Genomic DNA, 17,538 nt, shown 5'->3' with positions numbered 1-17,538 from the left:
CAGTGAGTGCTTCGGGAAGCTGGAGTGGTTTCTCCCTTTGACTTTCTGAACCAGATGAGCCAAATGCAGTCACGACCAACCCCATGACTTTCCCAGCGCTGCCCTGTCGTAGAGATGGGTGGTTTCAAATAGTGCCTGATGCGCCAACGTTGGCCTCACCTGCTCGGGGATGACTGGCTTGACGAAGGCTGAACATCAGTAACGCTGCCCTGGTCAGACCCACCGTCCGCTTTGCAAATGAAATTCTGCAGGCGTTTGTTCGGATGTTTTCATAAGCAGCTTTAAAACCCTCACAAGGCAAAGTTATTTTTGTTTATACAAGTCATATTCCTTAGATGTACCAGTATATTTATTCTTTATATAAACATTATGTATATGTATATTTATGGGAGCTATATGCATGTGTGTGTGTGTGTGTGTGTGTACCTATGAGAGAGAGAGACAGAGACAGAGACAGAGCTCCTCATATCTTTCTGCATTTCCGAGGTGCCCTCTAGAATCATTTTCCTTCCACCTGAAAACAACCTTAGTATTTCCTCTAGTGTGGGTCTCCAGGTGGTAATTTTTTTGTTTTATCATTTATCACATTTAGTGTCTATTTTTCACTTTTATTTTTGAAAGTTTTTTTCACTGAGTAATGAACTGCAGGTTCCTCATGAGTTCCTCGTGTTCCATTGTTTTCCAACTTCCATCGGTCCTATTGAGAAGTCAGCTTGAAGTCTCCTCATTGCCACATTGAAAGTTTTGTGCTCTTTTAAAAAGGAGGCTGTGTGTGATGTTATCCCTCTCCATGAGTGATTTATTTCTGCTGCTAGTAGGGGACACTGACAACCACAGAGAACCTCAGCCTGAGCAGTTAGCTCTGTGCGTGTGTTAGGACTGTTTCTTCCCAGTTCACCCTCGCTCCTAGGGTGCTGCACTTCCAGGTTTCCCTCTTAGGAAAATGCAGAGGAAAGCCAGCACAGAGGCCCGGGGCTGTCTCTTTAGAGGGGAGCATGGTTGGGACCAGGCTTGTTGTGCTCTAAAGTGGTGGGGACATCGTGATGGGGGCAAGGATCATCAGGGTGGGGTCCCCCGTTCCAGAGGCTGACGGTCACCAGGCCGTGGCCCCTCCCACCCATTTGCTCACCACATAAATGCATCTATTTTATTGAGCTATAATTCACGTGCCATACTCTTTAACCTGCTCCTGCCTCTGCTTGCTCTTCTGTGTTTTCATGAAACGTGTCTGCTTTGGGAATTTTGCATTCAGTAGAAGCTGAAAGCTGAAGCAAACTCCTAGTCCAGCACACCCAAGGTTCCCCTGCATCCCAGCTGGCTTGTCCTCCTGGGTGGAAGGCCAGAGTGCGGGTCTTCTCTGCAGGGCTGCAGAGGGAGGGCGAGGTGGGGGAGGGGTGGAGGGGGGACACTCCCTGCCTGCTCTGGGGTCCTGGAAATAAGTAGTAGCTTCGGGCTCCTCGCAGACCCTGCCTCCTGAGCGTGAGGCTGCCCTGCACCCTGGGCTTCTGGCACAGTCTGGCAAATGTCCGGCAGGGCATCTGTGTGCCAGGTCACAGGGACAGCACGGACCCAGCCCCACCCTTGTGGCTGTAATGCCACAGAGGACACAGACATTAAGCAGACACACAGCTGTTTCGATGCAGGTGAGACAAGGATGCACAGGGCCCCATGACTCAGTCCAGAGGGCCAGGAAGGGGTTTTGGGGATGAGGAGGAGTCGGCCAGGTGGAGGAGAGGGAAGAACGTTCCAGATGCAGAACAGATTGTGCAAGATCCCAGGGCTGGTGTAGTGAGAGTCCTTCATCTCATGCACACAGGAATGAGCACCTCGGGTCTCTCTAAGGGCCCCCCATATGACCAGCAGCCCCATCAGCCGGGGGAGGCACTGTGCGGGCAGAGGCTGCACCATCCCCAGGGCCCAGCAAGGCGCCAGCAGCCCGCCTCTGTGCATGAACACTGCAGGGCCAGGCACTCAAGCTTTCAGGGTTCTGGGGCATCTCAGGCAGCCACTAGGATGAGCTGAGCACACGTGTGCAGAGCCGGGGCAGGAACACCGGAGAGTAGTGGGCAGAGTCCAGCCCCAGGACTTCCAGGTGGGAGAGCCCGCCATGCCAGCATCAGGAGACAGCAGTTAGGAGCTCGCAGAGAGGGGCCTCCACTGGGCACAGTGCTAGCTCAGAGTTGGTGCTCATTAGGCAGTGACTAAAGCCCCCACCCACCACTGCTCCCAGCAGAACTTGGTCCTCAGACCTGGGGATGCCCTGAGGCCACAGGGTGGGGTGTGCTGATGCAGTCCCTCCCCAGGGCCGGAAAGGCTGCTCGGCCAAGGGGAAGCCAAATGCCATTCTCAGGAAGTGGGGAACGTACCAGTGTGCACTGTAGACCTCAACCCCAGTGTGTCCATGGGGAAACTGAGGCACCAAGCTGAGAGAGCGCGTGGGCAGCTCACTGAGCCCCTCTGAAATGCCAGCGACCCCCAGTCCCACGGCACCCCCAGATGTGCTCCATCTGACTGAGTCCCATAGGCACAGCCTCCCTGCTAAGCGGTCCCTTTTAGGTTTGTTTTCCACTGTGTCCTCTGCAGTGTTTATTATACAGCTTCTATGTATCCAGACCTATACCAGGCCCTGCTTCAGTGCCTCTGAGTCCCTCCTTTAAGCCCAACCAGGCTGGGTTCTATGTGGGAGTGGAGGCAACTTGGAGGCACTGTCGGGACCTCAGGCCACCCGGCTCCAGGCCTGGTCTGCTGCCCCATGCTCTGGAGGCTTAGAGAAGTTCTTCTTCCTCTGAGGCCTGGTCTTTCCCCAGCTGAAAAAGGAAGAGGTCAGAGCAGATGACCTCAAAGGAACCTCAAGCTCTAGAAGAAATCCTTCCATGATTCTATAAAGTGGGGGCAGAGTCGGCAGGTGCACTGACACCACCTCTGAGGACACCAAGAGGAAGAGGGTTCCACTATGCCAGACTCACGGAGAGCTCTGTGGTCCAGGGGGCTCTGCCCAGGTGTGTGCGGGGGCAGCAGCCTGTGGGGCAGGCTGTCCCCATCTGAGCTGCTGTCTCTGTTCCAGGAACCTATGTGATGACCGTCACGGCCAACGATGCTGACGACAGCACCACGGCCAACGGGATGGTGCGGTACCGGATTGTGACCCAGACCCCGCAGAGCCCGTCCCAGAATATGTTCACCATCAACAGCGAGACTGGAGACATCGTCACAGTGGCGGCTGGCCTGGACCGAGAGGTGAGGCGGGGCGGGGTCTGTGTGCAGGCGGGTGAGCTCCTGGTCCCCGCAGGACGCCCACAGGACCCTCGGGGAGCCTCTCTCATGGCACAGTCGGGGAATGATCAGAAACCTCCCCAGTGTCACTCTCTTGCCATGGGACAGATTCAGCAAAGGAGGCTCTGGAGCACTCACCACTGGCTGCTATGGGCGAGGCCTTGTGAGAGTTCTAGAACAGGCCCTGCTGGTGTGTGTGGCTATGGGTGGAGGCCTCAGAAAAGCAGGGACCACCCGCTGGGGTCTCGGGGTCTAGCCACAGCGGCACTCGGGCTCTGGGGTGCTCTGACGGCCCCTCTCAGGACCTGAACACACATGCCTGCCTTGAAACCCACCCCTTCTGGACGTGGCGCCTTCAAGGAGGCCCACCCCACCTAGGCTGCGGCGGCCTGGCTGTGACGAAGGGGGCATGGAAGAGCAGGGCTTTTCACACAGCCGGAAACCATCACAGCCAAATATATGGGCTGCTGGTTGGTGCCGGGTTCCATGCACCCCCACCTCCTGCACTGTCCTGCGGCCCCACGAGGCTTTTGTGACAGAGGCCTTCCTCCCCTTCTTCATCTCCAGTGCACGCCCCACTCAGAGACAGACCCCAGAGGGACGCCCTGGGCGGTGGGTGAGGTCGGGGCCTGCTTCTGCTCTGAAGCCTGCCAAGTGCAGGTACATCTCCAGCGCTGGGCCGTGTGTCCCTGGAAGATTCACCACCAGCTCCTGGGGCTGAAAGCGCCCCCCCAGCTGCCCCTTGAGTCCCCAGGCGCCCAGGACAGGGCATCGCCTGCCTTCCCCATCTCCAGGTCTCACTATCTGGTCTCCTGTTTGCACTGTGCCCACAGAGTCAGCGTCATTCCAGACGCAGTTTACCCTCTAAGGCATTTGGCTCCCAGGAGCCAGTGGAGCCATCTCACTGGGCTCAGAGCCAGCAGGTCCTGCCCGCGGGAGGCTCGTTTCCAGAGGCCACAGCGCCACTTGCTGGCAGCGCCTCAGTCTTGCTGGCCTCAACTCTCCCGCTCCGAGTCAGCGGCTTCTGAGTTGCGTCATGGCCCTCGAGTTCTGGGTGTGCGGGGACCCCACTGCAAGCTGGGGCTGCCAGCTGGTCACTGGGGCTTGCTGGTGTCGCTTTTAGGACTGGGGCTGGCAAGGAAGTGGCAGGTTCTTCTTCCTGGTTTGGGGCTGTGGGCCTCCAGTTTCTGCCTCAGCTCCAAAAACCAGGACTCACCTGCGGTGCCGTCTTCATCCCCGCCTTTCAGATCAACCAAAGCCAAGCTGCAGCCTGGAAAATGCCACCCGTCCCCGTCCCCGTCCGTGGGAAGAGCACAAAGGGGTTTTCCTGGAAATTCCTAAATCATAAGGGGTGGTACTCAGGATAGCACACGGGGGCAGAGAGGCCACTCGGGAGGTAACTCTCGGCAGTGTGTGGCTTGTGGGGGAGGCGAGGCGGCCCCGGGGTGGGCAGGGGCTCGGGACTCGGACCTGCACAGCAGGGGACATTGTCAACCTCAGCCGTGGCGCCTTTCGTCTGAGAGATGGGAGGGTGATGATGGCCTCGGACTCCAGGGATCGAGATGGAGTCGCGTGGCAGGCAGCGTGAGGGCTGGCATGGATGGCACAGGCGGGGACTTCTGATGCAGGATTTACATAAACGTTCTTAGAGTGATGTTGGCCAGAATGCCCGGGGCTCCAAGTGAGCTGCAGTCAGTCCCAGCACCTTCACCCCAGGACTGCAGGATCTGCTGAGGCCCTGCCGCCCTCCAGTGGCCAGGAACGAGCGCCCGCTGTGCTCAGACAAGGCTCTGCAGACGAGCTGCGCCTGGCCCTGGTCCTGTCACTCAGCTAGGAAGATGATCCGTGGGCCCATGACCGAGTCAGGAGTGCTGTTAGTGAGGCCCACACAGATGTGGAAGAACCAGATACCGTCCCCCATCTCCTCTGTAGCCTGGGGTCCCCGCCTGCCCTGGTGAGAGAGGGCACCCCCCCGTCTGCCCCTCCCACACACACACCTGTGCGCGGCTGGTTTCCACAGGCGGGCGCCTCTCCAGCGTGTTTGCACAGCTTTTGGCAGAGCAGGTGGTCTGACCGGAGCAGGTGCGTGCAAGCCTCTGCCCACACACTCCTGCACACGTGATGCTCCAGAGGTACAGATGGGATGGCACGGCTGCCGGCTGTGTCCAAGGAGAGGACAGGACAGCCGAGCAAGGGTCAGGCCCGTGGGCGCCAGCACCTCTGAGATGGCCCCTTGCAGGGGCAGGGGCAGGGGTTACCTAGAGCCCACAGGCTGCCCCATCTGCGAGCCGGCAGCTGCTGGTCTGTGACGGGGAAAGCATGGGGCAGAAAGGGCAGTGGCGACACTCAGGGAGATCTGATGGGGCCTCACCCTCCAGTCCCAGTGCAGGAGCAGCTGGCTGCATGCTGGCCCCAGGAAACTGTTCTCTCCCTACTCTATATTGGCCGCGAAGGAGCAACGGCCAATTGGAGAGGCAGCTGGTTCTATTGAGCAACCGGAGAACCGGGAAGGGGGAGGTGTTCACAGGGCTGGGTGCCTGCAGGGGAGGCATGCAGGGGTGCGGAGGGTACCAGACGCGCAGACGCTGTCCATGAACACACCTCTTCACACATCACGTGTACAACATGGCAGCAGTCTTCCCTTAGGGCAGGGGTTTTCTTACTATAATGATAAGCTGAGGATCTAAAGGGGACCATAGGCTGCCTGCTCTGGCCTGTACTGGTTTCGTGTCAGTCCGTACTCCCTCTGGTTTCCGACGGGGTCGAGGGGCTCCCGGTGGCTTTGGGACCATCTGGTCTCCTTCAGCACAGATGTCTATAGATAAAGGGACTAAACAGCTAAAGCTTTCTCACTGCAGGGTAGAGGGCTGAGAGGGCTGGGGGACTTTGTAGTTTATATTGTAGGAAAGAATATCTAGTATTTTCCAGGCTGAAAATACATATAGGCAACATCCGTGGACCCCTCTTCATAGCTGAAAATCTTGCAAGGCCCCGGCAGTCAGTGTGGGTGCAGCTCTGACCCTGGGAGGGATCAAGAGCGCCATGGAGCCCACGACACCCTGGGGTTCCCCAGCTGTCCCACGGGAGGGACACCCCTTGGCCTCCCTGGGCCGGGCATTCCTGTGGGCATGTCAAGGCCCATGATAGGGATGGTGTCCAGCCTCCTGGGCTTAGCTCCCCCTGCCCCTACAGATCATGGCAGCTCGGCCAAGGGAGGGCCAGCAGCCCCAGCCACCCAGAGACCTCCCCACCCACTGACCAGGCCCCAGTGAGGCCGACCCGGCAGCTGGACCCCCTGCCCAGGCCGGACACCGAGGCGAGGCGGAGCCAGCCTGCTCCCCAAGGCCCACAGCAAATACCCGCCCCCTGCCGCCCCTGTCGGCAGCTTCAGCGTGACCTGCAAAATGTTCCAAATAAAATGCTCATTTAAAAGCCATTAGAGGTGTGGTTGACAGATGGAGATTTATGAAGATTGAGGGACATGAGGAGACGCTGGTGTTGCGGGTGCTGGCGTTCTCCGTTGTGTGTGCCTGGGGATGTGAACAGCCTGGCTTCTATCCAACGGGAGGCCCCGTCTCGTGCGTCTCAGGCGTGGTGTGCTGGAGAGGGCGGTCCCATGTCTGCTTCCTCCAGGGCTTGTCAGGAACGTGGGTGGTGTGGTTATTTTCCTTGATGATCCTTCAGCCGCTAACATTCGATTCTGGGAAGATCCATTTCTGTCTCCTGTTTCTGTCTCGTGCATGTGAAACAAGCTGGTTGATGCAGTGCAGCCTGGGACCCCCATGTGGACGGGCATCGCGGGGGGACAGCAGAGCCATGGTCCAGGGGCTCAGGGGACGGTTGTGGGGCTGGACTTTGGGGCCATGTCCCCTGGAACATCCCGGGGTACACTGTTTGACAACACGTCTTTGGCTGGAAGGACCCCTGGCCTTCCTCGCACCCCCAGGCAGGGGATGGGGTGTAACCCAAAAGAGGCCTGGCCCCAAGCAGACCATGATAGGGTCATCACCAGGAGCCAGCCAGGCATGGGGGCCCCAGAGGGAGGCCTGCGTGGACACAGATGGGCATGGTCACTCCAGAGAGGACAACAGACCCTGGCCTGCATGAGCAGCCGGGAGCTGAGCTGCAGGCCTGAGGCAGCTGGGGCAAGGCTAAGGCCCCATCGTGGTCGTGATGTCCTCATTCCCAGCCACGATCAAAACAAGACCTTCATGAGCAGCATGTGCCCGGCAGCAGGACCCCTCCCACCTTCTGTTCACCCTGCCCCTTTCAAAGCAAGCCCAAGCCTAGGAACATCCAGGTCCCTGAGCTGCTCCCTCCCCAGGTTCAATGCAGCCCCTGGCTGGAGGGTGGCTGTGTGTCTTGAATCTGAGACAGACCCAGGCGTGGCCTGCAGCTGGCTGCATTTGGGTACAGAGACGGTGTTGGGTGCCCTCAGGGCTCCTGGTGAGCAGAACCAAAGGTGTTCATGTCATTTCCACATTATTTTCCTTGTGCAAACGTGTCTCTTTCCCCTTCTAAGGGCACCAGCTCAAGGGCTTCTGTTAGAGAAGCTGCCTCCAGCACACAGCAGCCATGTCCTTAGGCCACCGCCTGGCCCCAAGTCTTCAGCAGCCCCTCCCAGTGGGGACATTGAGGCAGGCTCCCCTTCCCAGACATGGAGAGGTCATCCCCTTGGGCCAGTCTCTGCAGCAGTTTGTGGCATGGTCTCGGGGTCGTGGGTGACCTCTGAATTTGTGACCACTTGGCCGGAGGAGATGCAGGGCCCTGGCACTGGCCACCCCCATCTGCCCACTCAGCCATTCCAGGTCCTGTCTCCCACCTTGCACACAGCCTCTCCCACTTTTTCGCCTTTGCCTCAGGATAGAAGTCCTGGAAGCTGCCAAAGACTTGGCGGGGTGTGCTGAGGCCGGAGCGCCCCTTACCAGGGCTCTGCTTTCTGCGCAGATCTGTGCTTAGTGTTCAGAGCTGCCCTGCTCGTCGTTCACCCACCTCCTGGGGAAAGCTGAATAATGGCTTATAGTTAACCGCTTTTGCAGCAGAGGAAGCACAGTCTTGGATTTTCAACAGCAAACAAACAATAAAGCAACAACAAGTTTTAAGACAATGGCTCCAGGACCACTGTTGCCAGGCATTAGCAAACCCATGCAGGCAGCCACTCACAGCAGCGTAGACGCCAAGCAAGCACCAGTTCAGCCCCCTGGGGCCCGGCCTTCGCCTGGCAGAGCCACTGCCCCCCTGGGCCCAGGCCTGCTGAGCCCAAGAAGCTGATTTCTGTCTGGCTTGGCCTATCAGAGAAGAGGACACATCGGGACCATTTCTCCACCAGCCCAGCTTGCCTTGCCTCAGCCGGACAGCTGCTCAGCCACTTCCGAAAAGGATACATCAGTAGTTCCTTTTTCTTTTCCTCCCCCTGTAAAAAGCTTCATCTCCCCTGCCCTTGTGCAACAAGCAAAGTCTTCGGGGGAAGCACCAGAGGTGCTTCTCGGCAGCAGCCTCCATCTGACAGAGTGAGTCATCTTCAGGAAGAAGAAAATCCACAAACATCATTGCTGCCGTGTCTAATTAGGCAGAGCTATGTAAATTGAGTGCTTCTACATGATTAAGATGTCAGGAGAGGCTTCGATAAGACCTGAGCGGTTCAAGTGTCTCTCGTGTACCAGCCGAAGATGCCCCTCTTGCTAATCCTATTCATCTGGCGTTGTTTCCTAATTAGAATATTGATGGCCTAATGAGGAGGTGAACCTGCCGCCCGAGCCCCGTTCTGAAGGTGAGAGTGGGCTCTGCAGACGCAGGCGTCGTTCCGCTTGCTGTGCAGTGAAACTAGCACCCTGCCAGCATTGTTCTCAGCGTCCCTTCCAGGCTGCTCCTGAGGACGTTGATTTTGTTATTAGAAACTGGATCCGGCCTCCCGGTCCTATCACAAGAGGACTATCACCTGGTCACCTTCATCAGCTCAAAATTTCTTCCCAAACGAGGTGGGCCAAATTAGTGATCTCCCGGTCTGAAATGATTCTGGGGAAAGCAAAACCCACACCTCCCCGAATGTCTTTGAGACCCTCCACCCGCCCGGCACTGTCATCAGTGGATGGAGAGTGAGAGCATGGCTTTGTTCTACTGCTCGGGATATCGTTCTCACCACCATCGACCTTAGTTCATGTATTCACATGATTCAGATTCCTATAGAAAGTGTTCATCAGTGACCAGAATGTCCCCTTTCCCTTTGAGAGCGGCGTGGCTTTCTGAAAGGCGTTTCTCCCAGGCAGCCAGCCTCTCGTAAGCCCCACCCAGAGGCGTCTGCCTGGGGAGGGCAGTAGCCTGGGGGAGGCGGGGTCAGCACCTCCCACTGGCTGGGGTTTTGAATCGCTGTCATGGAACCCTGTTTAGAAGACACCGAATATGGCTATGTCGTCTCGGAGAAAAATATTAGCCATTGAGACACATCTGCTGCTGACCCACCTCAGGCCGGATTTGTGGCCCTGAAATCTTCCTGATCCCCTCCGCCCCCTCCCAAAAGAAGAGAAGAGAGGGAAGGACAGCGGTGAGAAGGTGGAGAAGAGAGGGAAGGACAGCGGTGAGAAGGTGGACCCAGCCAAGGCGCCGTCATCTTGGGGCTTCGACCTCCCTCCAAAACAGAGGCCTCGGCTCCCGAGTCACATGGTGTCCCCCAAGTGTGGGGCACTGAGCAGCCCCAAGAGGACCCCAGGCCAGCAGGTCACCCCCAGGACACAGAGGCCGCCACCCCTGGCATTGAGGGTGAGGGATGGATGCAGAGAGAGGGGCAGGGTTTGGGTCCGGTCCCCACACAGGATGAGGTTCCCAGGCACGCTGGGCAGTGCGTGCTCTGAAGTTGGGCCACACGTGAGCTGGTGCCCACCGATGCTGTCCAAAGGTTTCTGAAGGCCAGAGCTGGCAGGTGTGGCCATCCAGCAAAGTGAGAAGAGGTACCAGTGAGTTACAGAGCGAGGGCCTCCCAGGTCCCAGGAGAGCAGGAATACTGGTGCTAATGGTGACCTGGTTCCATGGGGGATCCTGGATGGCAGAGGAGGGGACTAAGCCATAGGACGGCCCAGGTGACCCCCAACCACTTCCTGACAAGAGGTCCCTCCCTGGTGAGGAAGCTGAGTGCCCCTTACACTGACCAGCATGTCGGGGTCCTGTGGCCACAGGGCATGAGTGTCAGCCACGCTGAGCAGGGTCACAGCAGGGCAGGGTCAGGACAGCTCCTCCATCCACTGGAAGATGAGCCTGCAGCCCCTGAGTGGCTCTCCCACCACGGGGCCACATGCACATGGGGTGGTCTCCGTGCCCCAGGAACCTGCGCTGCGAGGGGAGGGGAGGAGATGGCCGTGGAGTCTGAGAGGAGGCTCCGTTCCATCGGTGGCATTTCGTAACCAAAGTGCCAAGGTGTGGGCCCAGGGCAGGGCTGCAGGAGAGGGAAGCGGTGACTGCGGAAGAAGTCAACCATTTCATGGTGCAGCTCCCCAGCGAGCCACTCCCATGAGCCGGCCGCAGCATGAACCGTGGCCAGAATTATGGCTCCACGTGGCAGCAGCAGTCAAGGCTCCCGCCTCAAAGCCTCCAGTGGTCAATTAGTTGACCGCTGTTCATCTGCCTTTGGAACTGGGCCCAGGCGACTGGGGTTGTAGCTGGAGCAGTGGCCAACGTCTCCATCTGAGAAGGGCCAGCGCCAGGCAGAGGGCAGGAAGAGGAGGGGGCAGCACGTGGGGGGCTGCAGGTGGGGAGGAGTGAGAACCCATCACAGCTGAAAGTCCAGGTCCCCTGGGGGCCACTGGCCCAGCCACAGACCTGGCCCAATCAGCATCTGGACTGGGTTTAATCGTGGTCCCCAGAAAAGCTATGTCCACGCCCTGACCCCTGCCAATGTGACCTTGTCTGGAAAAGGGGCCTTTGCAGATGTAAAGATCTGGAGATAAAATCGTCTGCATTGGGGTGGACCCTAAATCCTTATAGGGACAGAGAGAGACACAGGGGAGAAGGCGGCATGGAGACTGAGGCAGAGACCAGACGATAAGGCCACAAGCCAAGGGTGCCTGGAGCCTCCAGGAGGTGGAAGAGGCAGGATGGGTCCTCCCTCAAGCCCCTGGATGGAGCCGGGCCCTGCCCATGCCTCCACCTCAAACCTCTGGCCTTCTGGACTGCTGTTTTTAAGTCACCTCATTTGACAAGACCCTGACGGGAAGCGGCCAGACTCAGTCCCTTTTGCCGAGAAGCCTGTGACTGGCTTTGTGATGAGGCTTTATCGGCACACAGCGTGGTTGGCCATTTGCACATGGGCGGTGCCACACACCGGGACGGCACCGTGACGTGAAAGTCAGGTTGGGAGGAAGGAGCAGGGATTTCATCTGCACCCTCCCTCGGCGGCACGGCCCCTTTGTGGGTCAGATCCAGGGTCTCAAACCCAGAGACAGGTTCCACCACAGAGGTGCAGTTCGTATTAATCTTGTTTTAACTCGGCCAGTGTTGAAGCAGGAGATTTCTATTCAAATCCCGACTTCTGGATTCCCTTAAGATTCAGATCCTCTGGTCACAGGGCCTGCTTTCCTGCAAGGCTGCAGGAGGCCTGGGCTAAGGGAGTGACCACCCAGGGCTCTGAAGCCCCTGGCCCGGAGGGTGCAGCCCCTCCCTCCCGGGGCTCCAACGCCAGGCCCAGGGTACTACTCCCTGAGTCACTGTGTGAGGCTGTTTTCCCTGCCTTGGAGAAATACTTCCTCTAGGTCTATCATAAGTGAGAAAATGAAAGAGAAAAAGGCCCGTGCGTCTCAGGAGAATGGGAGTGGGAGCATGTCTGCAGAGGGGCAGCGTATTCCCAAGTGTCTCCCAGCACCCCAGGTGGCGTGGGCCCCCCCAGCCCCCCACCTCTTCCTGTGTGTCCGAGAAGTCTCCCGGCCGGCCCTGCACGTGCCTTTCCTTCTCTTTTGTGTCCGCTGTCTCCCCCACACCTGGCGGAAGCCACTCAGACCACAGGGCACCCGCTCCGCTGTCTCCAGCCTCTGCACATCCCCTGCTCTGTCCACGCCCAGGAGCCTGGCCATCCTGTTCAGACACCAGTGTGAACTCTTGTCTTCTGAAACCCCACCATGGTTTCCTGTCTCACCCAGAGTCAGAACCAAACCCAGCCCCATTCCTCTGGCACCCCGAGCCCACCAGCCTTCTCACTGGCTGTTCCCCCTGCCTGCACATTCCTCCCAAGTTCCCCACGGCTCGATAGCCACATGTCTGCTTGGCAGACAGCCCTGCCCACCGCCCGGTTTAATCCAGTGCACTGAGCACCCTGTCCCTGTCTCCTGCTGTGTTTTCTACATGGCCTGTGTCCCCAGCTGATGTGATACTCTTTGCTATTTGCCGTCGGTCTCCTCCCCTAGATCCGTGCTTTCAACCTAGGGCGACGTCCCTCTTGGGACACTGGGCAAGTGATGGCATCTGTGGTTGTCACCGCTGGGTGGGGGCAGCGCTGGCATCGCATGGGTGGAAGCCAGAAATGCTTAGCCCCCCTCAGTGCCCAGGACGCCCCACCGCAGAGAACGACCCAGCCCCAGGGCTGACAGTGCCCAGTCTGGGAAAAGCTTCCCCAGAGCATCAGCCACAGGAGGGCAAAGACTCCAAGAGCCACTGGAATCCGTGGCTCAGAAACCCCGGGCCCCTAGAGAGCTCAGGCACGTGGCCCTCCACGGTTGGGTGTGACTGCCCGGCCCCTGGAGAGGGAGGTGTTCTCCTCTGAGACCCACGGGTCGGGGGTCAGAGGAGGCCCCAGGGAGGAGCCCCCAGTGCCTGCTGGGCTGACGGGACCTCCCCTGCCTGCCACCATCTTGTTCTTCCCAGACATCTAGACACTTGGAATCACCAGCAGTCATTCCTGGCAGCTTCTCTTCCCTCTGTGCCCAGCAGAGAATGTGAGAGACAGAGAGAAAGAGATGGAGAGAGAGAGAGAGATGGGGGAAGCGAGAGGGTCCCAGCATCCCCCACCCCCCTCCATCCCCATGCGGTGGGTTTTGTGGATTTACGAAGCAGAGACCTTCTTTGTGGCCTCCCTGCCCCCAGCACCAGGTCAAGGGAGGACTTGCTGCCTGGAACTGGGAAAGGTTGGCGTTTTCCTGGGTTTGATCCAGCTCTGCGCAGCAGAAAGCAAACCTGGCTATAGAGTGAGAGGCGAGGGTCCGCTGGCGTTGGGCTTGGGGGCACAGCGCAGAGGCTCTGGGCCACCAGTGAGTACAGCCAGGGCTAGGGACACCGGAGTTCCCAAGGGATCCTAAAACCCACAAGAGCTGAGGCAGCTGCACGTCGCTGTCCTGGGTGTGCAAAGGGCAGCTGAGCGGAAGGTTGGGCAAGACACGCTTCCTTCAACACAGCAGCCCGGGCAGCTAAGGGGCCAGGTCCCCGGGTTTCAGCCCCTCGTCCTGGAGGAGGCACAGTCCGCAGAGCCAGGGGGTAGTGAGCCCCTGCAGCCCCGAATCTTCTTTCCGCTTCTATGCTTCTATGGATTTGCCTATTCTGGACGTTTCCTGTAAGTGGGCTCGTTCCACGCATGGCGTTTCGTGTCTGGCGTCTCTCACCAGGCGTCACCGTGGCAGCTCGTGTCTGTGTTTCATGCCTCTTTATGGCTGGATAATACTCTGCTGCATGGGGCAGCCACGTTCTCTTTGTCCGTTCATCTCTCAGTGGACACTTGGCTGTTTGGCCCTTTTGGCTGCTGTGAATGGTGCTGCTTTGAATGAGGGCGTGCAAGTGTTTGTCAGAAGCCCTGGTTTGAGCTCTTTTGGATACATACCCAGGAGTGAGGCTGCCAGGCCCTGTATTGACCTTGACTTGTGAGGACCTGCCAGCCTGTTTTCCGCAGTGCCTGCACTCCCTCCTCCCATAGCATCTAATCTTCGTGCCGGAGTCACATTCTCAGGCTCCGGACAGACCCCAGGTGCTGTGCAGCCTGAGGATGAGACACGGAACAGGGCCCGGCCCTCTGTCTGCTCTATCTGTCAGCTTCCAAGGGAATGGAGGTTCCAGCAGTGACAGCTGGGAAGACCCTCGGGGAGTGTGTGGTCCAGGAGGAAGCGGTGGGAGCAGCGCTGACCTGAGAGGAGCTGGAGAAGCTCCCAGAGCAGCAGCCACCATCACGCTGGCACTGGCTCCGGCTCACCCAGAAGGAAGGGATGCAGGGCCTTGGGGCTCCTTTTATATCCCCATTCGGACCACCTCTAGGTGCAGAGAGCCTGGAGCAGGTGGGGGAGGCGTGCTTGCAGCCTGGCAGATGAGACCACCCCTAGATGGTGGCTGGGGTGGGGGCAGCACCCAGGAGAACTTCAGGATCTGAGCTCCAGGCGCTGCTCCTGCCAGGGTGCATCGACGCTGGGTATGGGCAGGGCACACTCAACTCAGGAAGCTTTGATGCCTTTCTAGGGCAGGCCGGCCGCCTGCATTATTGATGGCTGTTCTGCAAAATTTACTTGCTGAGCTATGGGGAGGTAAGCAGAAACCCCGGGGATGGCCCACTGTGGTTTTCTTCCCTCCTCTTGAACTTGAAAATGGCCAAATCACTTTTTAATGAATTCACTGCAGCTCCACTGCTGACGGCATGGCTGGCTCCAGAGACCTCTGTCATATTCTCTGCACCCGGCAGAAGCAGGAAGGGTAGGGGCCCCAGCCCAGGACACGAGCAGGCGTCCAGCAGGGCACACCTGGCTGAGCAGGACTCCCGCTGCCTGCCCAGACACCTCCATCGAGGATTGACATGGGAAGTGGAGGCTGCATATGTCAGCCATGGAGAGGGGACTCTGGGACGCTGGTCCAGAGCTGAGTCCTGGGTCATCTGTCCCATGAAGGCTGGGAGACACTTGCCGGCCTCCAGAGCACTCACCAGCCCCTGACCTCGGGGAAGTCCTGGGCCTTCATCTTCTGCATAGTGGGAGGACGCCGTGCCCCTGTGCCGCACAGGCCCTCGAAAGGCTGCACACGGCCCACGCACACCACAAGGTCTGTTGAGGCACCAGGAGGAGGTACCAGACTCCTCTGAGAACAGGCGAACGTGGGGCTCCCCTCGCCTGCCTCAAAGGAGTGAAATGCACTTGAGGGCAAAGGGTGCAGCCCCGTGTAAGCCTTTTAGATAAATACATGGAAACCTCCAGCCAAGCCAGCCCTGGCCGGCTACGTACAGACCAGCCACATCTGCAAGCGACCTGTCTGCGGGAGCTCCCGTGGCTGCCTCATGAGCACATGCCTGGGTCCTGCTCACCCACTGTCTCGTCCCAGATACCATCCTGGAAAAGCGGGAGGTGGGGACAGTGATGAGATCAGGAGCCTGACCCCACCTCCCCAGTGCTTCCAGGGGTGCCAGGCCAACCGTGCCTGGACTTCAGAAGCCAACAGGAAGGCCACTGGCTGCTCCCGGGGGTCTCCTTGGAGACTTCTTCCTTCTTGCGGGTCTAGCTTCCTGCCCCCACCCAGCCAGGAGACACCCCTGCCCTGCCTCTCAAAATCGAGACCCAGCTGCCCTCTAGTGGCAGTCAGCTGCACACACACAGACAACACACACAACGCATGCACATCCATGCACATACGGGTTTACATGCCTGCAGAGGTGCACACATACACATGTGTATACACACAGGCATGCACACACGTGCACAAACCCACACACACACACGTGCACACACAATACACTGTACGTGTCTCTGGGTTTCTATAATGCTTTATTTATTTTCAGTATATAGAAAAGAATACATTTCTTTCCTATACATTGAAAGCACCGCAGCCAGGGGTGGTTTCCATGAACCGGCTCTGATTCGATGACTGAAGAAATGGAGACTTGGAGAATGAGGTCACGCTGCGTCTGTGACAGCGGCTTCTCCGCGGGCTGACATTCTTCTCCGCTGGGATCCCTCCCTTTGCCGCCGGCCTGTGTCAGTCTCCTGCTTTCCAGTCTGGTCCTTCCGGCGGTGCCGTGCTGCAGGAGGAGGCGACCACAGCCAGATAAACACGTAGCTGAGAGCAGCCTGGGGGCCCCACCCTGCAGGATGGGTGGCCAAGGGGAGCTAGTGCAGGCAGGCAGTGGGGCACCGCCTGAGGGGGACATCGCGCCCAGGAAAGAGGCTGCTGAGAGCCCCCTGCAGCTTCGATTTCCAAATCTGTCCTGGGAGGGGGAAGAGAATCGGATTTGTAAAGAACAAGAGAAACTTGGGTGAGAAATGAAGAACGTGTCCACAGCGAGGCTGCCTGCTACCCTGTCAGAAAACCCAATTCTGTTTCCTCGGGGAGCAGGGACTGAAGTGAGATGCAGCCACATCCCCGCGGAGCCATCACCACAGCCGGTGCACATAGATGGGGCGCGGATGAAATGAGGCTCCGCAGGCAAGATTCCAGCCCCTCGCCAAGGTGCCGTGGGTACCTGGCGTTTGGGTTCACATTGGCAAACCTGTCCACTGGTGCTGGCACCATCCCCAGCCCATCTCTGCAGTGTCCTAGCCAGAGGCAGAGCCAGCCTTCAGGCTCCATCCAGCCACTGCGAGGGAGGGCCGCGTGCTCACAGGTGAAGGAGAACACGGCCAGGCTGGAGAAGCTTCCAGAGGTGGGCTGGCTGGTCTCTGTCGTGATGAACAGGAAGGCACATTTTCTTTCTGTCGAGATCCTGAGGCAAGAAACCTTGGGGCAGGGACCTCTGCCGTGGGCAGTGCCATGAAGTCCAAGGCCTCAGGCCTGGCGAATGTCTGGACACACATTGACCCACAGTTAGAAGGCAGATCCTGACCCTGAGGTTGCAAAGAGCAGCCAGTCAGGGGTGGTGCCAGCTCTGCTGTTTCTATGACGTCCATCCCACATTCAGGAGACCCAGCGGGCATCGAGCTGATGTCACTGTGGACATTATTGGTGCTGCCTGAGTCCCATCCATAACAAAGGCCGGAAGCGCAGACCAACCCAGCGTCAGGGACCCCGACCGGCCCCTCACTCTGCCCTGGTCAGCTGTGTAGCACTGGGGAGGTCATGAGGCTGCCTGGCCCTCACTGGATTCAGTCGTCCCCTCTGTAAATGGTAAAGAAACATGAGCTCTGCTGACCACGCAGTGTGACGCCAGTCACTGAAATAGTGAACAGGAACATGCAGCCAACACTGGGTTTTTATTGTTTCTCTCCCCATTGTTGGTTTTCTCCCCTCCCTCACAGCCTCTGCATTAGCCCCCAGTAATGCCCTGTTCTGCACCGTGCACCTCATACCTCATACCCCCAGCCCTGCTATGCCTGCAGCTCATGCTGTCAC

The 17,538-nt window shown here is 58.5% G+C and overlaps 1 protein-coding gene across 1 annotated transcript in view; it reads left to right on the top strand.

Annotated features, from left to right (window-relative positions):
• Positions 1 to 17,538, top strand: part of CDH4 (cadherin 4) — a 681,695-nt gene that overhangs the window by 616,198 nt on the left and 47,959 nt on the right. The window contains exon 7 of the mRNA XM_073005461.1: positions 3,065 to 3,237. Within this exon, the coding sequence (XP_072861562.1) occupies positions 3,065 to 3,237 (173 nt within the window). The remainder of the gene's footprint in view (positions 1 to 3,064; positions 3,238 to 17,538) is intronic.

Source organism: Chlorocebus sabaeus, chromosome 2, assembly GCF_047675955.1.
Source record: "Chlorocebus sabaeus isolate Y175 chromosome 2, mChlSab1.0.hap1, whole genome shotgun sequence".
In the NCBI taxonomy this organism is placed as follows: domain Eukaryota; kingdom Metazoa; phylum Chordata; class Mammalia; order Primates; family Cercopithecidae; genus Chlorocebus; species Chlorocebus sabaeus.
This window is presented reverse-complemented; position numbering and strand designations above follow the sequence as displayed.